At 41.2% G+C, this 20,393-nt stretch overlaps 1 protein-coding gene across 1 annotated transcript in view; it reads left to right on the top strand.

Moving 5' to 3' along the window:
* The window catches only part of APC2 (APC regulator of WNT signaling pathway 2), a 146,648-nt gene that overhangs the window by 66,670 nt on the left and 59,585 nt on the right, over nucleotides 1-20,393 (top strand). The window contains exons 2-3 of the mRNA XM_044278966.1: nucleotides 4,083-4,253; nucleotides 9,663-9,747. Of these exons, the coding sequence (XP_044134901.1) occupies nucleotides 4,083-4,253; nucleotides 9,663-9,747 (256 nt within the window). The remainder of the gene's footprint in view (nucleotides 1-4,082; nucleotides 4,254-9,662; nucleotides 9,748-20,393) is intronic.

Here is a 20,393-nt window from a genome sequence, read left to right as displayed (position 1 = left end):
GAGGATTGAATGTCAGGATAGGTCTTCAATATCTGATTGGTGGGGGTCTAACTCCCAGCACTGCAGCCTCCTTGCATCATAGGAAGATTCAATATGCATACATCACTGGACAAGACAGGGGCCACGGGGTCTTCAAACAGCCGATCAGCAGTGGTGTCGGGAGTCGAACCCTAACTGATCAGATATTGATGACCTATAATGAGGATATGCCATCAGTGTTATACTGGAAAAACCCCTATAAATTGAAACCCTAGCAAAACTGTCAGATATGAACATGTAATGAAGATTACAGAGCTGAATCCTGAAATATTTATACCGTAAAAGAGGATACATCATTGCATTCACCTCTGGTGAACCTTCTCTTATATCATATAGGTCACATTTACAGCAGCTCCCTAGTACCTAGTGCAGTCTATACTCTGCCGGTTCAGCAAGCGCAATGACCCGCAGTTACTAATGCCAGTGCACCTAGGCACCATTGTAAGCATGGATGATATTTTTGAAATCCATCCTAATTTGCAAATTGCACAATCAAATCAAATAATTATTTTTGCAACTCAGCAGTTTGTACAGTAGACACCATCTGGACATAACATTCTCCAGGAAAACAGTTGCAGTTGGCATTGGTACTGTATGTAGATCCCTACAGTGGTGCCAAATACACAGCAATAAAACCAAGATGTTTGCTTTATGAGAACCTGCTTTACTGTTAAAATAATTATAAATAATAAATGTATACTGTGTATATATATATTAGTATTAGAGTATAGTCAAGGCCGGTTTTAGACAAAATGTGGCCTTGGGCAAAATCAAAAGTGGGGCCCCAAATCTTGTAATAATGTGCTAAAAACACAGTCCGACACCTGACACCCCCGCCGATCAGCTGTTTGAGCAGATGGCGCATGCTGTCCACTGCTGCTGTCCCATAGACATACAGCAGTGAGCAGGAAGAGAGAAAGCAGACGGCACGTGCAGGGGTGCCGGGTGCCCCTACAGTACCCTAGTAGTAATAATATAACCATAATGCTCTCAGTGGCTCTAATGTCCCCCTGTAGAGCTCCCCACTAGTTCCAATATATAATGCTCCCCCCATAGTGCCAGTATATATATATATATATATATATAAAGTACCCCGTAGTGCCAGTAAATAATGCTCCTCCATTCCCCCCCAGTAGTGCAAGGTATAGATAATGATTTCCTTCCCCATGTCCCTGGTGCCCCCAGCAGTGCGGACATTTAGAATAAAAAAACACCTCACTTCATTTTCCCCACCGCTGACCACAGACATTGTTATCTGTGGCTTGTGTTGCTGTGTCCTGATGCATGCGGTCCCAATGACACATCACCGCTCCTGCTCCGGCTCTCACGCGATCATGTCATCATGCGAGACCCAACGCAGGAGGTTGCAGTGATGTCATTGCGGCTTCTTGCCTAGCGGCCTGAGGCTTGTGAAGTTGGACGGCCATGAGTGCGCCCCCCCTTTATGTGTAGCGAAGTGGTGCCCTAGGCGGATGACTACCCTCTCCTATCCATCGTCCTGGCCCTAATTCAGAGCACATTACCGCAGGAGGTATAAGAGGATGGGACTACAACTCCCAGCATGTCCAAGCAGTTATTATTCAAATAAATCTTTGTCGCACTCTGTGGGGAGCTGTAAGGAGGGTTCCAACCCCATTTTCAATTAAATATACAACTACAGCTTATGTTGATTCAGGTTTATATTTAACTTGTGGCAATATTTATATTGTATAACGTTTCGGCACGCAGGCCTTCTTCAGATACTATGGATTGGAAGAGGGAGACTTGGTAGCAGGAAGGCAGACGCCAAAGGAGACAATGTGTGTGAACAACACTAGAGTAAGCAGGTGTCTCCCTCTTCCAATCCTGCGGCATAGTATCTGAAAAAGGCCTGTGTGCCAAAACGTTATACGATATGAATATTGCCGCAAATCAAATAAAAACCTGAATCAACATAATTGCAAACCAAATAAGCTGTAGTTGTATATTTAAAGCAGTTATTATGTAATATCAAAGTACATTATAAAAGGAAGTATAAGAGGAGAGGACTACAACTCCCAGCATATCCAGTGTGTTGTAATGTACCCTGATATTACATAATAATGGCCTGGACATGCTGGGAGTTTTAGTCATCTTCTCATACCTCATCTTGTAATTTACTCTGATATTATATAACAGGAGGCATAAGGGGAGAGGACTACAACTCCCAGAACTTCCCTGGCACTTACATTGAATCCCTCACTTCTTCCCATGCATTACTGGTCTTTATTAGGCTTCATGCACACGAACGTTGTTTGTTTCCGTGTCCGTTTTTTTTGTTGCAGATAGGATGCGGACCCATTCATTTTAATGAGTCCGCAAAAAATGCGGACGGCACACCGTGTGCTGTCCGCATCAGTATGTCCGTTCCGTAGCCCCACAAAAAAAATAGAACAGTCCTATTCTTGTCCATTTTAGGCATGTTACAATGGATCCGCAAAAAAAAAAGAACAGATGGCATACGGCATACGTTTATTTTATTTTTTCGTGGATCCGCAATTTGCGGACCGCAAAACACATACGGTCGTGTGCATATAGCCTTACTTTGCTGCACTGCTTAGCTCCTCCTGTTCTGGTCACATGATGGTGAGGTCATCGCAGGTCCTTCTTCCCCCTCTTCTCTGCTGAACTCCGCCTCCTGCTGCTGACATCATGGCAGGTCCTACAGCTCCAGTAGAAGAGTGTTGCTGGTGTCTAGAGCTGTCAGTTTGCAGAGCAGCACTGTGGTAATAATTTGTGTTATGTGTACAGGGAGGGGGTTATACACTGCATTGCAAAGTGCAGCTTTTCAGCTGTCCGCTGTATCATTTTTTTTAAATAATTATTTAACAGTAAAACAGATTCTCATAAAAAAAAAATATAGATATAAAATATAGATATATACACACACATATACAGTATATATATTTATATATATATAGATTTTTTTTTGTTATGACAGGGCTGTATTGCGTTTTTAGATCTTTATTAACCACTCCAGTAGATTCACTGTCGGAATCTGATGCATCACATACTCTTGCATTAAAGGGCTACACATGGTCTGCAAAGGATTGTCTCATTTTAACCTTGGGTGCTGGGTCTGCTATGTATTTGGCATCAATACAATACTGCAGGCTGCCGGAGCCATCACTCATATAATAACAGACACTTGTATTTTTAAAGAAGTCACTTTTGTGCTATACAAAGGCAGAAAGGTTTTCTCCCGTCTGTAAAAAATAATAATATATGACGTGGTTTAAAACCGAATAAAAGCTAAGATTCCAGAACACGAATGATCCATGGTGTTTGTTAAAGTGTGTCACATGAAATGCTTCTCTCCATCTCGCCTCTTGCGGAGATCACAACGGGCGGATTGTGATTGGTTGTTGCCATGATATTTTCTCTCTAGCTATTCGCCGTGATTGGCGGAGGTGAGCCACAATTTACATAAATGGGGTTGATTTGAGTTCTGTATCCATCCACAGACGGTGACATCACTGCTGTAACGCCACAGACATGATTAATTCTCATGCTGGTAGCAACCTGCAGTGATTAACACATTCATTGCCAGAGAGAGCCTAGGATTTGTCTCTGTAATGTTTCTGGTCTTTACATCTATCGAGTCTCAAGATATCCTCAATAATCTATATGGCTTCAGATGTTCAAAATGAAATTAAAATACACAGCGGCAATTTGGTTCTGTTCACAACATTTGAGGTGCACGTCCATAGACTACAATGAGCCTGACATATGCCAATTCATTTCTTCGGTACAACCGAATGCATTCTATAGGGTTTGTGTTCTTTTATACTTCTGGAGATTTTGGTGTCAACAGCCTTATTTGTAAAAGAGAGATCTTTGAGTTACCTTTTGGCTGGAATCACACATTTCTGATACAGATTTTCATGCCAAACATAAAGAGAAGAATTTTCTTTCAGATTTTTCTTCTTGTTTGATCCACTCCTTATATTTTCAGGAAAAAATAAAAACTGTGTGTGTGATTTCTGCCATTCACAGTTAATATATAGAGGTCTGAGTGATGTGTTTTATCTGTGCAGGTGTGTGCAAGAATTGGACTAGTTGGTTCTTCTGCTTCCTATGATCAGCTTGTCCGTCAGGTAGAAGACCTGAAGAAGGAGAATTCCCACCTGAGGAGGGAGCTGAAGGATAATAGCAGCCAACTGAGCCGCCTTGAGCATGACACATCTGACATGAAGGTGAGAGTGGATGAATGCACATGCCCAGTCTTTTGATGAGATATTCCAGTAAATGGCATTGAGGGGGGGGACCCTACTGATGATCATGTACTTGCAGTTTCCTGCATGACCAAGCTATGTTGGCAGCAGGGTCCTTGACTTCAGTGTTAATACAGTGTCACTGATGTGAAAAGGAACTGCTGTCAAAATAACTTAGCCAATAGAAAACTGCAGACTGAAGGGGATGTCACCTATATTATTTTCTGCCAGTTAAAACCAGATACTGACATGTATCCTTTTATTCTAATCTTTTTTTTATTTTCTGATTAGGGTGAGTTCACATCACCACTAGTAATTACCATTGTTCTGTTCCGTTAGAGGAGCAGAACACTGAAAATTGCGGATTATGGAAGTGACGAATTCAACACATAACTGACACGAACAGAGCTGATCTGCCTCCGCTGATATGGAGTCCGTTCAGGTTCCGCTCAGGAACATTGTATGCAGGACGTTTTGTCCAATCTGTTTGACAGAATTTGTAACAGAGGCCCCAAACTGAGCCTCCAATGCAGATGTGAACAAGAGCTTATAGATTATTTGTCTGTTTTCAGTATAGGATTAAGTTGCCTGAAGTGGTGTTTTCAGCATTTAGAAGTATTTATTTTACTTGCTTTTATGGTGTCAACATATTCTGCACTTTACAGACATTATCATCATTCACTGTCCCCTGTGGAGCTTATCATCTAAATTTAGAGTACCCAGGGGAAACCCATGCAAAATATGGGTAGACTATACAAAGCCCATTCAGAATTCAGACATTGTCCTTGGGCTAATTAGAACCAATGCCCAGTACAAACCACTGAGCCACCATGCTGCCCATTGTGCTTTACAGCAGCCACCATGGGCCATAGACACAATACTCTGGAGGGGACTCATTAACTTCTAGGCATGCTCTGTGAGCTGTGCAGAGATCAGGAGGGAGTAGATAAGGCTACTTTCACACTAGCGTTCAGAGCGGATCCGTCTCAGACGGATCTGCTCATATAATGCAGACGGTGGCTCCGTTCAGTACGGATCCGTCTGCATTATATTGTTAAAATATTTCTAAGTGTGAAAGTAGCCTCAGACAGATCCGTCCAGACTTTCAATGTAAAGTCAATGGGGGACGGATCCGTTTGAAGATTGAGCCATAGTGTGTCATCTTCAAACGGATCCGTCCCCATTGACTTACATTGTAAGTCTGGACGGATCCGCACGGCCAGGCGGACACCCGAACGCTGCAAGCAGCGTTCAAGTGTCCGCCTGCTGAGCGGAGCGGAGGCTGAGCGCTGCCAGACTGATGCATTCTGAGCGGATCCGCGTCCACTCAGAATGCATTAGTGCTGGACGGAAGCGTTCGGGTCCGCTTGTGAGCCCCTTCAAACGGAACTCACAAGCGGACAGCCGAACGCTAGTGTGAAAGTAGCCTAAGTTGTGATAACACCTATTGTGAATGGTGGATCATGTGCTATATACACACACTAACGAACATGACAAGAATCTGCAGAACTAATCATGTGCTAAATAGTTGCAAGTCCAATTTATGTATGAGATAGCCAAGATGATTGTCTATAAAATGATGGTAGTCTCACGTTCGAAGCTGTAGTGGACGGGAGTCTGAAAGTCAAAAGTTCAAAACACTGTTACCCTTTTGCTCGTCAGTGTATATATAGGTGAAATCTGTCATTCTGACCCTGGCTGTGATGATAATGAGATGACTGCTGAAAAGTGATTTGTACAGATCAATAAGTGGCGCCTAATATTAGGATTTGTTAACTGTGAAAACTGCAGCATTTTTGCTCTAGATAATGTCATGGAAAATTGAAAATACAGTGTAACAGTGCCATAATTCTTTAAAAATATGTTTAACATAAAAACTTGATTTAAACAATAGGCCATTTTCTGAAGACACATTTAAAAGCTGAAGAAGCAAAGTTCCTAGTAGAGTGCAGCAGGCCCCATTGGTCTAGTGTCTGGCAAGGTCCCAGCTCCCAGTCCACCCATTAATGCTATATTCTGATATATCGCAATGAAAAAATGAGGGTACACATTAAGATCATTTCAACTTTAATGGACTGGTATGAGCATTTCAAGATTAAAAACTGCATATGGATCTTTAATAATTACGTTGGCGGTTTTATTGTAGCATGGGCATTATAACCCGTGTGCTTAGTAACAATCTAAAGAAAAACAATGGCAATCGGCAATTTACATAATTGCTTGGCTAGACATACTCTAATGTTAATTATTAGTTCTCACTTGTTAGCAGGAAGCCAATGTTTTTTTGTCTTTTTACTTACAGATAAAATATATTACTTTCCTTCTTAATCACAGAGTGTTCAGTGGATGGATGTTCAACCCAATGTAGTTTCCGCTAACTGCATCATTTCATGGACAGCAGATTTATGTAAATGGGGCTAGCAGGAATCAATGTGCTTCCAGGAACAAACCTATTCAGATGTATGGAACCGATTTTCAGTTGTAGAAATTGCTGCCCTAAATCTGCCTCACGTGACTAACTGAGTATATTACAACAGGCCCTGTCTTCCCTCTGTATATGTAAATACGAACATGGTGTGAAACTGTAATATAACCCCATCTTGTAGATCCTAGATACACGATTAGGAGCTGCGTCCACTCCATATGTGGCAGGTGCCAGCAGGGTGACACAACACTGTTGCCACAAGTGGTCTTGATTCTAAAGGGGTTAAACAGGAGGTCCTGTCATTAGCTCCGAAATGCTAGAATTCAGTGCCTATAGGTGATGCTTACCTGAAATGTATTTTTCTCAGTGCTTGCTGCTTGGCTGCATTTTATCTTACCTCTATAGCTACTTTCACACTTGCGTTCGGGGTTTCGCTTGTGAGTTCCATTTGAAGGCTCTCACAAACGGCCCCGAACGGATCCGTACAGCCCCAATGCATTCTGAGTGGATGCGGATCCGCTCAGAATGCATCAGTATGGCTCCGTTTCGCCTCCATTCCCCTCAGCAGGCGGACACCCGAACGCAGCTTGCAGCGTTTGCGTGTCCGCCTGGCTGTGCAGAGCCAAACGGATCCGTCCAGACTTACAATGTAAGACAATGGGGACGGATCCGTTTGACGTTGACACAATATGGTGCAATTTCAAACTGATCCGTCCCCCATTAACTTTCAATGTAAAGTCTGGACAGATCCGTCTGACTAACAATTATACTTAGAATTTTTTATGAAAGATAATGCAGACGGATCCGTCCTGAACGGATCCCATCGTTTGCATTATAGGAGCGGATCCGTCTGTGCAGAAACCAGACCGATCCGCTCCGAACGCAAGTGTGAAAGTAGCCTAAAGGGGTGGTCCCACCAAAAATATTTTACATTTTTCAAACCAGCTTCTTGATCTGAATACTTTTGAAATTGCATGTAATTCAAAATTTTGTATAGCTATTGAATTATTCAATAAATGTATCTGATGTAATAAATGAAAATCAGACATCATACAGTACATGAAAATCTATTTTTAACAAAACTAGAACCAGTCCTGTACCTCACATGGATCCAGAGATCCCCCTATTCATTGCTCCAATTTCTCTGCAATATTGTCCTCAGGAGGCAGGCCCGTTCTGTTGCAGATCTTTTTCTGTCACAGCTCAGGGGCATATACTTTCTGCTGCAGCTTTCTCCTCATCTCAGTTCAGGGGCATATCCTTTCTGCTGCAGCTTTCTCCTAATCACAGTTCAGGGGCATATCCTTTCTGCTGCAGCTTTCTCCTCATCACAGTTCAGGGGCATATCCTTTCTGCTGCAGCTTTGTCCTCATCACAGTTCAGGGGCATATCCTTTCTGCTGCAGCTTTCTCCTCATCACAGTTCAGGGGCATATCCTTTCTGCTGCGGCTTTCTCCTTATCACAGTTCAGGGGCATATCCTTTCTGCTGCAGCTTTCTCCTCATCACAGTTCAGGGGCATATCCTTTCTGCTGCAGCTTTCTCCTCATCACAGCTCAGGGGCATATCCTTTCTGCTGCAGCTTTCTCCTCATCACAGCTCAGGGGCATATCCTTTCTGCTGCAGCTCTCTCCTCATCACAGTTCAGGGGCATATCCTTTCTGCTGCAGCTTTCTCCTCATCACAGTTCAGGGGCATATCCTTTCTGCTGCAGCTTTCTCCTCATCACAGCTCAGGGGCATATCCTTTCTGCTGCAGCTTTCTCCTCATCACAGTTCAGGGGCATATCCTTTCTGCTGCAGCTTTCTCCTCATCACAGTTCAGGGGCATATCCTTTCTGCTGCAGCTTTCTCCTCATCACAGTTCAGGGGCATATCCTTTCTGCTGCAGCTTTCTCCTCATCACAGTTCAGGGGCATATCCTTTCTGCTGCAGCTTTCTCCTCATCACAGTTCAGGGGCATAGCCTTTCTGCTGCCAGCTTTCTCCTCATCACAGTTCAGGGCATATCCTTTTTGCTGCGCTTTCTCCTAATCACAGTTCAGGGGCATATCCTTTCTGCTGCAGCTTTCTCCTCATCCCAGTTCAGGGGCATATCCTTTCTGCTGCGGCTTTCTCCTTATCACAGTTCAGGGGCATATCCTTTCTGCTGCAGCTTTCTCCTTATCACAGTTCAGGGGCATATCCTTTCTGCTGCGGCTTTCTCCTTATCACAGTTCAGGGGCATATCCTTTCTGCTGCGGCTTTCTCCTTATCACAGTTCAGGGGCATTCCTTTCTGCTGCAGCTTTCTCCTCATCACAGTTCAGGGGCATATCCTTTCTGCTTCGGCTTTCTCCTATCACAGTTCAGGGGCATATCCTTTCTGCTGCAGCTTTCTCCTCATCACAGTTCAGGGGCATATCCTTTTCTGCTGCAGGAATCCTTTCTGCTGCAGCTTTCTCCTCATCAGTCAGGCAATCCTTTCTGCTGCAGCTTTCTCCTCATCACAGCTTTCTCCTCATCACAGATGAGGAGAATAATCCCCGGGGTACTTAACTCCTCACTGACTTTATTACTTTTCACATTTGTAAAACCAAAGTGTGCTGAGTGTTGTGACATGTGGGTGACTTTTGGCTTGTTAAAGAAAATGCAGTAAATTTAATGTAACGCTGTGCCCTCCGGGCCCTGTTGCCAGCACACTATGACATTTTGCTCTCCCCAGATACAGGCTTTATTATATCAATGGATGTATCTGTGTCAGTCTCAAAGTTTCCTGTATTTTCACTTCCACTAGCCGCTGTAATTAGTCTGAATAATGACCATATGAGCATATGAGCATGGAATGTATGCTGCGAAATCTGTAGCCTAAGGGCATGGAGGCATTCAAAGGCTGCGTGGTTTGTTCAAATAAATGCACAAATATCATCTACAGTATATGTCAAATTTTTTAAGAAAATATTCACATTGTTTCACATATCTTGATTTTAGGAGGTTTTAAAACATCTTCAGGACAAACTTGAACAAGATGTTGGAACAACGACAGTGCAGCCTGATGCTTTGGATCACATGAAAGGTGAGTAATAGAAGATAAAGCAAATATGATGTGAATATTACTAATCATTGTTTTAAAACTTTTGCAGTTTTTCTAAATACAATACAATCAGGGGCATAACTAGTTATCATGGGGGCCCCTGTGACAGACACAGCACTATGAAGTGCCTTTTGCGCTGTGGCATTAGAAGAATTTTGATATCTCTGACTTTTAGTCTTACCAGACTGTCTGTTACTCTGTAATTCCTCTAGCTCTATTCTATGGAAGCAGTAGGTTTAGAGAGCACACCAAATGCTTGAAATAACTTCTTTATTAACTTCAACTTTTCTTCATATATAACACTGCCGCCTCTGCAGCAGATAGTCCATGTACATAACACGTGTTGAATAAAATGGCGGTATGCATAAGATGGTGGTTCCACTGTTTAATCTTGTCATTCAACATAAAATGGTGGATATATTTCTTTCTTCAGTATCAGTACTCTCACTTTAAGTTATTTAAGCACATTATGATCTCACTGAGAGGTATATCTGAGGTCTTACTAATAGTTCACTTGCTCTACTTGGTTTGCAGTTTGCTCTATACAATTGCTTATGATTGGGTATGAGCAGTTTGCATTTTTATTCAATTTATTTGGATTGTATGATTGCATGCCTCAATAGTTCGTTTGTATGGTATTTGTAGTTTGCAATTGGTTGAACTGTAAGTAAGCATATATATAACCAGTTCAGTATACAGTTCTAATCACTAAATAACAAGAGGAACATTATATAACTGTTTTAAATGCCTATTTTGGCCTCTTGCTTCCATAAAACACAGCTCTTAGTAGAGTGTGTGTCTATTCAGCTCCTCTCTCTGGTGAATAATGATTCCAGCAGCTCCTGCAAGGGGGATTTTCCACATAGGCTGTGTGTGAGGCTGGCTGTAATTGGTCAAGACTCCTGCCAAGCAAAAACAGTTTAACTCTATGCTTTCTTTTGTTTCTGCTGTGTCATTGAGCTTACCTTACATTATATAATGAATCTTAAAGGCTTACTATCTTATCTGCTTAGTTATATGACATGCAAACATGAAGTCACTGTAAAGAACTCTGCTTTTGTCTTTAACACACAAACATAGGAACTATATTAAGGTTATTGGCAGGTCTAGCTGTATAAACACACAAGCTATATTAGCAACCTAGGATAGGTCTTAGCTGGCCAGCTACACTCCCACCAAAATTACATATAATTCTATTGTAAGGCAAGAAGCAGGGACAACCACCTTCTGGAGAATATAACAGCAATTTAATTTGATAATCAAATGATAAAATATTGTATCAGCAATACTAAAATATCATATCAGCAATTCAATAATAAAAAATCGTATTGGCAATTCAATAATAAAACAGCAATTAAATCCAGTGGAAAAAAGGGTGGAGGATCCAGTAATCAAAACCAGCAGCAATTTGATCCAATAATGAATAATAGCAGCAATAATAAAAACTAGCAGCAATGATGTAAACTTAGCAGCAATGGTATAAACTGGCAGCAGTGAATATTCAGTCCATAATAGATGCTCTAGATGAAGAGACTGTGCGAATGAAAAGGATATACACACATATGAAGGTCACATAAAAGGATGGTATCTCTGATTATATGTATATCAAAGACCCATATTTCTTATCTTGAGCAGAAGGTCTCTTTATAGGAACAAATAGAGGAAGTCCCACTTTAAATATATAGGGTTGTGGAAATCACCGCCAATTATCTGATACAGCCCAGTGTATGGAGTCACATAATAATATTATTATACTGTGTTCAACGTTTTGACACGTCTCAATGAGATTCTTGGCAACTCTACTTAATGGCAACTGGAGTGTCCGTTAGTGGTATCGGCAAGTACTGCTTACTCACGTGTACAATCCAGGGAGCGGAGAGCCATTAACCAGGACGCTGACTTCACGTGTTCAGAGCGCTCCGCTGTAAAGCTTGGTGGGTGTGTCTGGTGACTCTGCGGGTCAGGTGTTCCTGGTGGACAGGTCAGGTGATCAAGTCAGCTGGTTCGCTGTTATGGTCAGGTATACAGTCTCAGGCATTGAGTCATTGAATTAAAGGCTGTCTGAGTGGGCTGATAGCCTACTCCAGCCACTAATTGGATCCATGCCTGGTTTTATACAAAGCATGTACTACAAGCAATGCATAACCTCCAGTGGGGAAAAGAGTTTTTCTGGGTCACTGCTGATGTCACAGCATTATATACTTCCATACCCCAGGATCAGGCTATATCTGCGTTACAGTGGTTTTTGTTAACATATAGCGATTACACTTCAACTCTGCAGGGTTACTTATGCACAGTCATACATTATTTGTTGACACATAATTATTTCATGTTTTGCAGTTCGCACTATTTACAAATATCTGGTGCGTCTATGGGGGCGAAGGTATCGCCATCAATTGCAAATATTTGTATGTGTTTGTGGGAGCATCAATATTTGTTCTCTGATAACAATCCATTCATTGACTACCTGCAGTGGTACGGTCGCTATATCGATGACCTGTTGTTTATATGGGTCGGAGATGTGGCGACCGTACCGGATTTCATAAAATACATAAATAATAATACAAATAATTTGTGCTTTACATATCACTGTGATCCTTTGGAAATGTCCTTTCTTGATTTGAATTTGACAGCTTCACCAGACACAGGGAGGATTATTACATCCACTTATAGAAAAATTACGGCAGGTAACACCATACTCCATGGTAAATCATGTCATCCTGCACATACAATTAAAAGTATACCTGAAGGTGAACTAGTCAGAGCAAAGCGTAATTGTACATATGAACAAGATTATAAAAAAGAATCCACTGATATAGTCCAGAGACTAATAAGACGCCGTTATCCTGACTGGAGTGTGAACAGAGCCTTAAAGCTGGTTAGTCCGAGAGACAGAACTGAATTACTCAGAGATGTGGACACACCCAAAGGGAAATCACAGGATAGAAACAAAGTGGTGTTTTCAACCCAATATAGTCCACAATATTTGCCAAATTATGAAAAAACACCTGTCAGTTCTTCAAATGGACCCAGGTTTTGCTGAAGTAGTCAGTATGGGAATTCAGTGTGTAGCGAGTCAAGCAAAGACATTGGGTAATACTTTATCCCCCAGTCTATTTAGATATAACAGCACTGGCAAAAATAAAACTTGGTTACAACATAAAGGTACATACAAATGTGGCCACAATGTCTGCACCTGCTGCCCTGTTATTCACATATCAAAAGACTTTACTTCTTGCACAGAGAACCAAACATACATGAATAAACAATACAATAACTGTAACACATATGGTGTAGTTTACCTGATTACCTGCAAAACTTGCCGACTCTAATATGTAGTGTGTACATCTGGCCCCTTAAAAATTAGGATTAGACTGCATTTGTCGGATGCAATCAAAGATGACAATAAAAACACAAACCCATTCCGCCATATCTCAGCAGTCTCCCATCACGTCTTACACCATCATGGAGGGGATGTGAGTCACATTATGGTACAGGGTATTAATTTTTTTTGGACTATATGAGAGGTGTGGAGATCTGCAGAGAAAACTTTTCAATCGTGAGGCTTTTTGGATATTCAAGCTTAAATCATGTGTCCCCCATGGATTGAATAGAGGACAAGATCTAATCTTACATTATTAATTTATGTTTGTAGATTGTCATGTGTATTGTTGTGACAGCGCACAAAGTTTAAAAATGTTATGTAAGGTAATGCTTTGGTGTATTTTGTGTTCATTTGGTAGTGTTGCTTTAGGGTCCTGTTCACACACAGTCTAGTTTCTTATGGTGATCAAGGAGTTAATTTGGAAGTGGCTAGTATTCCTCTATGCCAATCACACCCAGTGGGTGTGTCTTCTTCCCCCCTTTCCACCATAAAACCTGACTGGTGTAGTCATCTAGTGACTCTATGATTAAGGGTGCTACAAGCGTGTACCCGAAACACGTCAGAGAGATGTGAGGCCTGTTTCGTATTTATTTTTTGTAACTGCTTTTAATGGAGAAAAAATAAAGTTTAATAGATTTTACCAATACCGGTGGCTGGAAATCGCTTACATTTATTGCTGTGGGAGTGCAGTCCTGCACGATCCGTGCCCCGGAGGTCCGAGCAGAAGCTGGCGTTTGTTACTATATTCTCTTATCCAACTCTCCCACCTTGGCCTTAAATTTTCAGGTATGGGCTCGTCCCATCCCAACTTCTGTCTGCATAATTCTTGTAGTATTTCTTTTGCTCAGAGGATTACTGGGGACAAGAATCTCAATGGATCATATATAGAAGCCACTGTGGAAAGAAATGTGCGTCTAGTTGCAACTTTCTCTTCAATAGATACTTCAAAGAAGAACTTGTCATTCTCAACATTCCATCCCAATCCAAGCACGTTCTGAACTGGAAGATGATCATAATTAAGAACTACATTCTTCATTGTTGATGCACGTTCAGAGTCACTGATGGATTCCAGTACCTCTCTGTTGTTTGAGATAAATTTATGAAGGTGCAGGTTGCCTCTTGTGCATAACTCTTGGCTTTCTTTTACTAGTTTGATTGCAGATTCTGTGGACTCGACTTATAAGACCATCATCTACATAAAAGTTTTTCTTCAGAAAACTTTCTGCTGATGGGCAATCCTTTTCATTTTGATTGGCCAGGTACTTCATACCACAATTGGCAACCTGAAGACGATGCTGCTCCAAACAAGTGCACTTTCTTTCTGTATTCTGCTGGCTCTTTTTCTGTATCTCCGTTTTCCCACCAAAGGAACTTCATGAAGTCTCTATCTTCATTCTTCACATGAAACTGGTGGAACATCTTTTCAATGTCACACATGACTGCTACGAGATATTTTTTTTAGTAGATGATCATTCGATGCAACACCATCGTACTTTGCTGAGCAATCAAATACTACTCTAATCTTATCTGGTTTCTTTGAGTGGTAAACACCTTGATGTGGGATATACCGATGTAGTAGAGTTAACACTTATGCTTTCTGAGATTTCTGAGATGTGTTATCTAAACTAAGCAAACACCTTCAATTGCTTTTGTTTCAAGATAACACGATGATTTAAGAAATTTGAGTTAAGAGTTTGAGTGCTAACCCTGCTACATCTGTACCACACTTCTCTTTCTTTAGGTTGGTTATTTACTTTCTCTGCATGTCCTTCTTTAAGGATGCCTTCCATGAATTTCAAATAATCATTCTTGAGTTTGGGATCTCGTCCCATCCTTTTCTGAAATAATTTCAATCTTGCTAGGGCAAGATTTCAGTTATTTGGCAGACTGAGGTTGTTCTCTAAAAGGTAAGGGCATTTCAAGATGACCTAGTTGATTCTGCTGAATACTTTCTTCTAGAGTGTGTACAAACTTTATGTCTTCTTGGGATACACTCTTTTCTTTAGAACTTATGTCTGCAAAGTTGGATTCAAGGATCTTGATTACTTTTGCTGGACTTACAGTTGGTATCTCTTGGACAGATATTCGATGACACAATCCTATCACCTGTCTTGAGTTTGCGATCTGCTGTTTTCCTCCAACAACACCCATCCTAGATCAGTTTGAACATCATAGGGTTCACCCTTATCTCCTGTGATTACCTTTCGTGGTACTAAGGCTTCGGGACAATCGTAAAGATCAACAGTCCAACACCAAACTCCTTTAGCGGGAACATTTCATGAGATATGACAGATAGGTGCTCACATTTATTGGCTGTTTTAGAGGTAGGTATGCAATCTCGATCTAGAGGTATATTGTCTTTTGTATAAGCTGGAGGTAGATCTAATGTGAAGTTTGAATGAAGTCCTCCAACTCTCAGTCCTTTGACCCTTTGAATGTTCACTAATGTGTCTCTTCCTGTCATCGTGGTGAGTTTGAGCTTCACTGGTTCTGTAGCCACTTGTAATTTCTTGCAGATTTCTTGATCAATGAAGGTGACGTCACTCTGGGCATCCAGTAGCGCATAGGCATATACCTTTTTATTCCTCCATTTAGGAGTGGAAATGCAGACTGGTAAAACCATTGATGTGCCATTGCTTTTTCCTTCCCTCACTCTGCAAGAGAATACCGATACTTTCTTTTCTTCCTCAGTATCTTTATGTATTGAGGATTTATCTTTCTTTGGACGTTCTTCATGTAGTGATGTAGGATGGCATTCTTTGCAAACGCTGCATGTGGCCCTTTTCTTACACTCCTTAGTAACATGGCCTTTTCTTAGACATCCAAAACACAGTTGGTTATCATGTACAAATTTTTTATTTTCTTCTGGGGACTTCTCCTTCAATGGTTGGCACTTGTGTATGGAGTGGTTCTCTCCACAGAACATACACTTGAAGGTAGTCTGAAGATTTGTCAGTTCTGTCTCTCTACTGATCCCAGTAGTAACTTTGAACTTGCTCTCGTAGGTATCTGGACATTTAGCTGCGGTGTTGGTTGCAAAGCTAGTTGCTCTTGCATGTCTTATCTCTCTTGCAGGCCTTTTAAGGATTTTAAGGCGTAAGATGATGTTACTGGATTACATGCTATCCATGCTTCCTTATTGATGAACTCAGAGAACTCTTTAAAACTTGGGAAGTTCTTCCCTAGATCTAACTCTTCAGTAACATAGCAATTCCATCTAGAATCCACTGCTTCAGGTAGCTTAGTTAGCATCCTGTGGTTTTCTAGATAGTCATTCAGTACTTCCAGTCCTTGAACATGTGGGATGGCATTGCTGCATGCTTGCAGGAAGTCACCATACTTTTGGAGTCTGACGTGTTCTTTAGGACCTATTTTAGGCCAGTTATTCAGTTTCTCTCTAAAGGCTCTTTGCACTAAGAAAGGATGACCATATCTTGCATTAAATTTTTCCCAAGCTTGCTTGTAGGCTTCTTCGTCTTTTTTTTTTATTTTTTTATAGAAGTTACCTTCCAGAACTTCCTTGCCTTCTCCACCAACATATCTCTGAAGGTAGTATAACTTGTCAACTGGACTGAAGCAATGATGCTCAATGATCATCTCAAAACTTGCCTTCCACTCTATGAACTTCAGTACGTCTCCTGAAAATACAGTAGGTTCCGGAACGGGAAGTCTAGCTAGGACTGTTTTCTGTTGTCTTGCTGGGACAATGGTTGTAACACTCTTCTGAGCATTGCCGTGACATATAGGGATAGAATCATCCGGTTCTATTTTCTCACTTAGTTTTAAATTAGGTGAGGTCCTTTCTTTATCTTTTCTGGTAGAGATAGAGAGTGAATTCAAACACCCTTTTCCTGACACTGGACTAGGCCTCTCTGTCTTTCTGAGCAGGGATGGAAGGATAATGACTTATTTCCTCACTAAGTGCTGTATATTTCCTTCCATTCTCCTGGGAGTATGTAGGAAAGTAGAAGTCTGCCTCTTCACTTAGTACAGATTTGAACCTATGACTCGTTGTATAATCTGAGTCTGGCTTCTATGATCTTAACTTCTTTCTGCCTTTTCAGACTTTTCCTCTGTTTCACTCTGCTTCCATTTGATGGCGCTGTGCCTCCATATTAGCTTCCATTTGATGGTGCTGTGCTTCCATTTGACAACGCTGTGGCTCGATAGCAGTTTAAATCTCAATTTCTGCTTTCTTGAAAACAAGTTGTTCAGCTAATTCCTTTCTTTTGACTGAAATTCTTGAGGACTACGTGGGTGGCACTTCTGCTAGCAGAGGAAGTCACACTTGAGATTGTGGTTACACCTAAGGTTTCATAAAAAGTTCATTCATTCTACTTCTTGCTTTAACTTCATGATAGTTAGCTGCAGATGAAAGTTCTCTCATTAGCTTTACTAAATCTTTAGAGACTGCAGTACGTGTCCATGTTTCTTACAATATCCTGGGAAGGTGTCGTAAACGACCGCAGGATGACATATGCTGCCATAAGCTCTGATTCAGATTCTTCTACCGTCTCTACCATATCACTCAAGTTCCTTTTTATACTTTCTTGTTTTAGCTTTCCACGAATGCCTCTAATGTATAATTTCCACTTATCATACATTCGGGTGAACTTTTTCTCTTTTAATGCTGCTTCTTGCTCCAGATTTTCCAGCATCTTTGGGGTCGGTTTTCTGGCACGTGAACATCTTAGTTCATTTGTTTGGGCTAGATATTTGAGTCAAGACTAATGCTGCATCAGACTCTTCTAACTCAGACAGGTTATCTTGCTCTTCCCCCTCTACTACTCTATCTATATTTGTATCCTTTAATAGTATGGCAATACTAGGCTCAGACATTTTACTTTAAATGTTATAACAATCAATACGAATATTAAAGGAACTTTCAATGCAATATTGATAAATGCAGAAATAAATGACTTTCACTTTAAATGCAATAGATGCAGGAAATAAATGACTTTCACTTTAAATCCGTGTACTACAAACTGTCCTTTGTTCTACTTTAAAATATTTTATTCTTGAACACAAAAAAATTTCTCTTTAGGCCAAAACCTATATGCAATGATAAGTAATAAAAGGAAAGCTCTGACCTTATTCTGAAGAGCAGGAACAAATGTCTGTCTTAAAGTAGATGTGTCTTTTATTGATGATGCGATGCTCTGCGCTGACTTGCGATACTCTGTGATGACCTGTTATGCTCTGTGCAGACTTGCGATGCTCTGTGCAGACTTGTGATGCGCTGGCTTGGATACGCTGCTGCAGGTTTTGGGCCTAGTTGCGGTAAACTAGCTGGCTGCAGTACGTGGTCTCTCTGTGGATGGCGGTGCGGGGACTCTAGCTCTGGACTTTGGCCTCCCACCATGCGTCTCTTTCTAGGGATCGCAGGAGGGTTGGCGCTCTTTTTCTGACTATTTTGTCTTTGCCGTTCTGCCACTTTAAGAGTCGGCTGCAGTTTGACTAATGCACACGTTCTATGGCCTCTATGGCAGTTTCGCTGAGGTGTCTTTGCTTTCTCACTCAGGGAACAGTTGCAGCGCGGCGGTATATGCTGGCGCTCTGCTGCTCTAATGCGCTCCTTACTGTGCAAGTTGAGGAGCGCTATCACTTCGCCCCCTGAGGGTAATAGTTCCACTGTGGAAGGCGCAGCACTATGAAGTGCCTTTTGTGCTGTGGCATTAGAAAAATTATGATATCTCTGACTTTTTAGTCTAACCAGACTGTCTATTACTCTGTAATTCTTCTAGCGCCGTTCTATGTAAGCAGTAGATTTAAAGAGCACACCAAATGCTTAAATTAACTTCTTTATTAACTTCAACTTTTCTTCATATATAACACTGCTGCCTCCGCAGCAGATAGTCCATGTACAAAACACATGTTGAATAAAGTATCATAAAATGGCGGTATGCATAAGATGGTGGTTCAACTGTTCAATCTTGTCATTCAACATAAAATGGTGGATATATCTCTCTCCTCAGTATCTGTACTCTCACTTTAAGTTATTTAAGCACTTTATGATCTTTCTGAGAGGTATATCTGAGGTCTAACTAATAGTTCACTTGCTCTACTTGGTTTGCAGTTTGCTCTATACAATTGCTTATGATCTGGTATGAGCAGTTCGCATTTGTATGCAATTTGTTTGGGTTGTATGATTATATGGCTCAGTAGTTCAGTATGGTTCAGTATGATATTTGAAGTTTGCAATTGGTGGAACTGTAAGTAAACATACATATAACCAGTTCAGTATACAGTGCTAATCACTATATTAGCAGTAGGAACATAATATAACTGTTTTAAAATACATATTTTGGCCTCTTGCTTCCATAAAACACAGCTCTTAGTGGAGTGTGTGTCCGTTCAGCTCCTATCTCTGGTGAATAATGATTCAAGCAGCTCCTGCAAGGGGGATTTCCAACACAGGCTGTGTGTGAGGCTGGCTGTAATTGGTAAAAACTCCTGCTGTGTGTGAGGCTGGCTGTGATTGATCAAGACTCCTGCCCAGCAACAACAGTTTAACCCTATGCTTTCTGTTTTTTTCTGCTGTATCATTGAGCTTACCTTACATTATATAATGAATCTTAAAGGCTTACTATCTTTTCTGCTTCTGTGAACATGAAGTCACTGTAAATAACTCTGCTTTTGTCTTTAACACACAAACATAGAAACTGTATTAAGGTTATTAGCAGGCCTAGCTGTATAAACACACAAGCTATATTAGTAACCTAGGACAGGTCTTAGCTGGCCAACTACAGCCCCATAGCCCCATCTTTTATGCCCCCCTTATATTTAGAGATGTAATGATGTAGATATATATAGACATATACAAAAATACAAATATACACACTTATGTACAAAGGATACTATAGCGTTAACCGCAGACAAAGTTGCCTCTGGACATATGGGGATGGCGAACACTCCCTCTATGTTCACCAATGCACCTACAACAGCCACTTTCACCCAGGCTACTTTGCCATTTTTGCCAGGACATTAACCTGTTTGCAAGAAAACTAGCATTGCATAAAAATCATAAGCAACAGAAGAGAGAATGTCGCTCTCTTTAGATAACAGAAAATACAGCCCTGGCAATTTTAGAATCATTGAATAGTGATAATCTAACTGGGCCATGAACATATAGAGCCCCCCCCCCCCCCCCCACGTCGTCATTGATACCACGATCCAAGTTCACACCTCCATTTTCCCAGTATGGAAATATTTGTCAATTTGGTGACAGACGAGTTGAAAACCA

This window comes from Bufo gargarizans, chromosome 1, assembly GCF_014858855.1.
Source record: "Bufo gargarizans isolate SCDJY-AF-19 chromosome 1, ASM1485885v1, whole genome shotgun sequence".
Taxonomy (NCBI): Eukaryota; Metazoa; Chordata; class Amphibia; order Anura; family Bufonidae; genus Bufo; species Bufo gargarizans.
This window is presented reverse-complemented; position numbering and strand designations above follow the sequence as displayed.